This window comes from Sciurus carolinensis, chromosome 6 (assembly GCF_902686445.1).
Source record: "Sciurus carolinensis chromosome 6, mSciCar1.2, whole genome shotgun sequence".
Lineage (NCBI taxonomy): Eukaryota > Metazoa > Chordata > Mammalia > Rodentia > Sciuridae > Sciurus > Sciurus carolinensis.
The window spans coordinates 59,293,943-59,300,727 of record NC_062218.1 but is presented as its reverse complement, the minus strand read 5'-3'; the positions used below and the strand labels follow the sequence as shown (position 1 = coordinate 59,300,727).

Genomic DNA, 6,785 nt, shown 5'->3' with positions numbered 1-6,785 from the left:
CTTCTCTTTGTTAGTGTGGCTAAGGGTTTGTCTATTTTGTTTACTTTCTCAAAGAACCAACTTTTTGTTTTGTCAATTTTTTGAATTATTTCTTTTGTTTCAATTTCATTAATTTCAGCTCTGATTTTAATTATTTCCTGTCTTCTACTTCTTTTGCTGTTATTCTGTTCTTCTTTTTCTAGGGCTTTGAGCTGTAATGTTAGGTCATTTAGTTGTTGACCTTTTATTCTTTTCTGGAATGTGCTCCATGCAATGAATTTTCCTCTTAGTACCGCTTTCATAGTGTCCCAGAGATTTTGATATGTTGTATCGTCATTCTCTCCTATCACTCTTTGTCACCTAAGAAATTCCAGGGACTTTAGGAACTTTGTGTCAGAGACCAAGAATGAAGACCAAATATCTTTCTATGCTACCACAATTCTGAATCAGAAAAATAACTCCAATCAAAAGCAAAGTGGTTAACAATTATTTCAGTAGACAGTAAAAATATACCCTTTATAGTTACATTGGGATAAAGTTTAATACCATTCTTTTTTTAAAAGATGAGGGATTCTAAAGAGTAAACATGGTGATGGAATATTACATGATTTGATGCTTAGAACTAAATTAAGAATTTGATATAGATTTACATTGATAAGATCAAAAGTCATCTGTGAAAACTATACTATAATCAAGAAATTAAAAGTATCATTACTTATATAAACTCTCAATATATGGGGGAAAAACTGAAATCTAAGTAAGCTGAATTTGGTTTGAAGTACTTGATTTTATATGTAAAGTGTTCAGGTTTTTGTGCATTTGGTTAAGCATAAAGAACCTCAGAATGCTCCTAAAAAGAAGCTCCTAAATGGCCTAATGTATGTAAAGGAACCCAGCAGAGGGCCTGGCACATCACAGGTGCTCAATAAACAGTTTTCTTCTCTTTTCTCCCCTATCAATAGATGTATTCTATACTTCGTGAATTAGGTCAAAGGAGTGTCAATCATGATAACAGAGTGAAAAACATTATGTTTCACATAATGAAAAAGAATCAGGAGTTGTAAATAAGAACTGAAATAAACATCCTCTGCACTGTTATCAGGCACCCATCTTCCTTAGACTTCTAGTTCTTAACCACATAAAACAGAAGCACCTGTGAATGTTTGTGCTCTATTACATGTACTTTTACAGAGATAGGAAGCACAATAAGCCTGAAATGAAGAAAACTGTCTTTAAAGTCATTTATTTACAACAGATTATCAGTAGGTTAAAGACTATTTTATTAAAATCTGGAAAAGCATGTTATTATTTTTCCTGAAAAAGAACACTATATTTTAAAACAAAGGATGTTATGTCTCCATTAAATATATAATTAGTATGTACTAAGTGATGGCTTGGGAAAAGACTTCATGTGATGCTTTTTTTTTTTATTACATACATTTAGCTTACTGTATTTTGAGTATCTTGGTATTATGGTGACAAGGTACAAAAATAACTATATTGGCTTCCAAGTAAATAGTGAAATGTGATCTATTGTAACAGAATATCTTAAAATTCTGTTAATAGATCTTAAAAATGTCAATATATTCATATACAATGATCACAAATTATGTAGAAGTTTGGGAATGTTCATTTTTCCCCATCTAGTTTATACTGAAATACGAGTGAAGATCTCCTCAATAATGCAGAAGAGGAATTACAGTCAAGTAGGCATGAAGTACAGAAGTCTGGGAAGATGTTATAAATTTCTAGGGAAAAGGCACCAGAGACTTACTACATTTTAAAGTTTAAAAGGACTTTAGAGATAATAGATGCTTCAGAGGTTTCATCAACAAAATTTCGTTTTAAAAGGTTTGTGTTTTTATATTTAAAAATTTTATGTTTAAAATGCTTAATTAGAAACAACATACTCTCAAACGTGCCAACATATGATATCTTAACACCAGAGTCCATCAATTCTTGAGTTACCAAGTAAATTATTTTTCGTGAAGCATTTAGAATAAAGCTCTTTCATCACCTATGATTCACTGAAGAAAGTCTTGAGATGGTCAAATTAAGAATTTTTGTCACACTGTCTTCATAACTTCAGATTTTCTTGATACCATGAATCTGAGATTCCATGTAAATAAAGTCGATATTAAGGCTCCTTTTTTTTTTTTTTTTTGTGGTGCTGGGGATTGAACCCAGGGCCTTGTGCATGACAGGCAAGCACTCTATCAACTGAGCTACATCCCCAGCCCAGGCTGCTGATATTCTACAAAATGTTGATAAGAGATCATCTGATCAAATAATTTTAGTAAATACTGATTAACAAAGCTGAACATACTCCTTCATAAAGAGGGGCGGGGAGGGAGTATGAAAGGGAGTATGAGAGTTCTCTAATGTGCAGGGCCATCACTCTTACACATCTCACAATTAGAAACAGCAAATTTTGATAAAGCAGACAATATTAACTAACCCAAATCCCATTTACCATTTGTTGAATTTTTCACCACAGATTCTATTATAACCTTTGAGATCAAGGCATGCACACCTATTAAGACAATCAATCAAAGTAAAACCAGTCTTAAAATAGCAGTTCTTTGGATCATTTTCATGTTTTGACTTACTCATGCATTTATTTAATAAATATTATTCAATAAACAGTTATTGAGAAGCTATGCTGTGCCAGGAATTGGGGAATACTATAAGAAGCAAGAGCTCATAAAAAATAAAAACCTCTCAGAACTGAAAGAACTTCTTAGATTACCAGGGAGTTAAAGCAAGGGAGCCAGCAGTTATTGATAATATAGAGTGATATGCATAAGATTTTAACATATATTTGCAAAATATCTTAGAAGCTATATACTTACAAAAGAAAATGCAATTGAAAGTTTCTTTTTTAACTGTCCAAATTTCATTTTCTGAAATACTAATTTGCTTGGTTTCTATACTAAGCCATCTAAACAAGGTATTTCTGAAAATGCAAATGTTACAAAGTGTTACACTGATTAGAGAGTGCTGTGGTCAAACCAGGATGCATAGTAATCCTAGTTATGCAAAAAGCAAATAGGTCTTCTTAATTTCCTTTTTCCCAAAAAACACTTGTTATGAAGACGGTGATCATCAAAAAGTGTAAGAGAACAGATTATGCTTATGATCTTAGGCGTACTGATGAAAGCTACACAGTTATTTATTTTTAGACTTTCTGGTCTTTACAGTTTAGAGCCTTAACCATCACATTTTGATATGCAGATGGAGAAAAATTATCTCCTGATTGCTTCGCCTGTAATAGGGTTAAAGAGTTTTAAATTTTTCTAACTTGCTAGGTCTTTGGATTTCTCTCAAGTACCATAAAATAGGTTCAATAGAATCCTAATCAAGAACATTCAAATAGCACCCTACAGTTGTTCACAAACTGGGACCTGCCTGTAGAATCCTAGGACCAAAGTAGTCAGGAGCTGGTACCTCCAAAAATCTCAAATTAGCCTTAATGTTTCCAAAATATCTAAAGGAAAGAAAAATCAGAATTTCTGGGGAAAAAAAACTAATAGTAAGAAACTTAATATTACAGGCAATAGAAACAGCTGTTCAGAACCCACTTCTGATTTCATGCTTATGTAACAGGGGAACTGTGTACTTTCTGAGGAAGGAGATGACCATGATGATACAGTTTGCTTTAACCCTTCAAGTAAGAAAGTAGCAGGAAAAAGGGTTTGCTTGACTTTCCTCCAAGAGTATGTGCACATGTGTTGGGGCAGGTCCCAAATGGCTATAGTTAGGATACCTTGCTGAGGCTCCTGGCCGGCTTTATGTTTTCAGTGTGAAACCAATGACATGTATCAGCGTTGTTATGGTCAGTATAAAGTCAAGGTCAGAAACACTCTGATTCAGTGTATTTACTCAAGATCATAAATATTTTGCTTACAAGCATGCATCATTTATGTAACCTGTTGGCACTGTGCCTTTGGTCTGCATAAAAAGGCCTATGGAAAAGACTTGCAGGGTATTAAATGGAACTGACTGGGGCAAAGTGGAATGGACTGGAGGCTAAAGTTGAAGTTGGAGGCTGTTGCTGCCTCTGAATAAAGCATGTCTACCTTCCTAATTGTGTCTTGTATCTTCTACTTGCTGGGATCCTGAATCTGTTTCCTAAGTCTGAGCCTCCGCACAACAGCATAAGTGTACATGAGTGTGAGTGTGTGTGTGCACATGCACTGGGGAAACAGGGAGTGAAGAGAGATCTGAGATAGAGAGTATGCATGCTTTAGTAATTCCATCTTTAGGAATCTAAGTAAAAGGTTGAATATCAAGGGTTGTCACATTATCATCTGCATAATAAAACAACACTACCAGTCATTCGAAGTCTATAGTCAGACTGGCTATGTAAGGGTCACTTTTAAAAATTCAGGTTACTGGAACTTATACCAAGAATTGATTAAATAGATCTGTAGTTAAGAGTCAGGAATCAAAGACCATAAATTACTACAAGAACTCCTTCCAGTTTCTTAAGCCATTTAACTTCCCCACAATTATTGTTACCTGGTTTCCCAAAGTTTCCCAAAACTGATGAAAAGTATCTTTGAGGCTATCTTCAGAAAACTGGGCAGAATGCACTATCATGAAGCCAGTGTTTGAGAAAGGATAATACTAAGGGATTAGTGTGGGTTAGATATAAAGTTAGGAGAGGAAAGTAGTTTGAATTATGGGGCTTTGTGTTAAGGAAAGGAAGTTCCTGGGACTTCTGGCTAAGGATTTTGTGATAGAAATCTTGTTTGGTTTTTTTATCCTGCTTATCACAGTATCATCGTTTTCCATTTTGCACCACCTCTCTGCTTAAATTGTCTTCAACTGGGAAGCCTGGATAAAGAGAGCGTACTGTGGCGAAGGAGAGCAATATAACATTGGTTGTGTCTGTTTTTCAGAAATGTGTTCTGTCCTTTAACAGATCATTTCAAAATGTGCTGCTCACTGGTGAAGACTACATCTTAGTTTTCCCATGAGAAAGTTTACTCCATTTGATAAGGAGTATTAGTTTGGTATATAACTTTTTTTTTTTTTTCGGTTGTACTGAGGATTGAATGTAGGACTCACCCATGCAAAGCAAGTGCTTTACCCCTGAGCTACATTCTTCAGGAGTATTAGTTTAATAAGCAAAGATTTATTTTAGTACCTGTTTTTAGAAAATATTTTAAATTAACCAAATCATGTCACTTTAGGCATAATGTTAACGATACTACTTTTTCCTTTTATACATATTTTTTTCAAATGAAAAAGTTTTAATATAAAGATTCAAACTGTGATGAATGATAAAGATTATAAAATCTCCTTGGTGCATTCAGCTTTTGCATTTTCTATTCTAACTTATCTTGCCATCTTTCCTTTTGCATTTCTATTACTTTTTTCTTACTTTTTCCTATCTATGTTACATTGACAGATTCCTATATAACACTTCTTAAAAATCACCCAAAGAAAGTACAGAATAGGTTCAGAAAAAGGAATTAGGAGGAATGTGGTCATTTCTTAAATTTTCCTAAAATCAACAGTGGTTAGGAAGACAAACAAATTGATGTGTTAGTGGGGATGTAGAGAAACAAGAGCCTTTGAAATTATAATTGGGGATGTAAAATGGTTTCACTGCTGTGGAAAGGAGTGGCTATTCTTCAAAAAGTTAAATATATGCCAACAACATGGTTCTATATTTAGAAGACCCAAAAAACTCTACCAGAAAACTTCTAGAACTCATAAACAAATTCAGCAAAGTAGTAGGATATAAAATTAACACCCGTAAATCAATTGTGTTTCTATACACCAAAGATGAATCAGCTGAAAGAGAAATTAGGAAAACTATACCATTCACAATAGCCTCAAACAAAAACAAAAACAAAAACAAAAAACCTTAAGAATCTGTCTAACAAAAGAGGTGAAAGACCTCTACATTGAAAACTACAGAACACTAAAGAAAGAAATAGAAGAAAACCTTACATTATGGAAAGATCTCCCATATTCTTGAATAGGCAGAATTAATACTGTCAAAATGGTCATACTACCAAAAGCACTATGCAGATTTAATGCTATTTCTATTAAAATTCCAATGACATTCTTTATAGAAACAGAAAAAGCAGTCATGAAATTCATTTAGAAAAATAAGAGACCCAGAATAGCCAAAGCAATCCTTAGTGAGAAAGTGAAGCAGGAACCATCACAATACCAGACCTTAAATTATACTACAGAGCTACAATAACAAAAACAGCATGGCACTGGCACCAAAACAGACATGAAGAACAATAGAACAGAAGGCACAGAGACAAACCCACATAAATACAGTTATTTCATACTAGAAATAAGTACCACAAACATACATTGGAGAAAAGATAGCCTCTTCAACAAATGGTATTGGGAAAACTGGAAATCCATATGTAGCAGAATGATACTGAACCCCTATCTCTCAATCTGCATAAAACTCAACTCAAAGAGGATCCAAGACCTAGGCATTAGACCAGACACTCTGCACCTATTAGAAGAAAATGTAGACCCAACTCTCCATCATGTTGGCTTAGGAACTGACTTCCTTAACAAGATTTCTAAAATATGAGAAGTAAAATCAAGAATCAATAAATGGGATGGTATCACCCTAAAAAGCTTCTTCTCAGCAAAGGAATCAATCAAGAACGTGAAGAAAGAACCTACAGCATGGGAGAAAATCTTTGCCAACTGCACCTCTGATAGAGCATTAACCTCCAGGATATATAAAGAACTCAAAAAACTTAATGCCAAAAAACAAATAACCCAATCAATAAATGGGCAAAGGAACTGAACAGGCACTT

The 6,785-nt window shown here is 34.0% G+C and overlaps 1 protein-coding gene across 1 annotated transcript in view; it reads right to left on the bottom strand.

The window, feature by feature from the left end:
• Positions 1–4,762: 4,762 nt before the first annotated feature.
• The window catches only part of Ankrd31 (ankyrin repeat domain 31), a 150,467-nt gene continuing 148,444 nt past the window's right edge, over positions 4,763–6,785 (bottom strand). The window contains exon 24 of the mRNA XM_047554743.1: positions 4,763–4,836. Within this exon, the coding sequence (XP_047410699.1) occupies positions 4,763–4,836 (74 nt within the window). The remainder of the gene's footprint in view (positions 4,837–6,785) is intronic.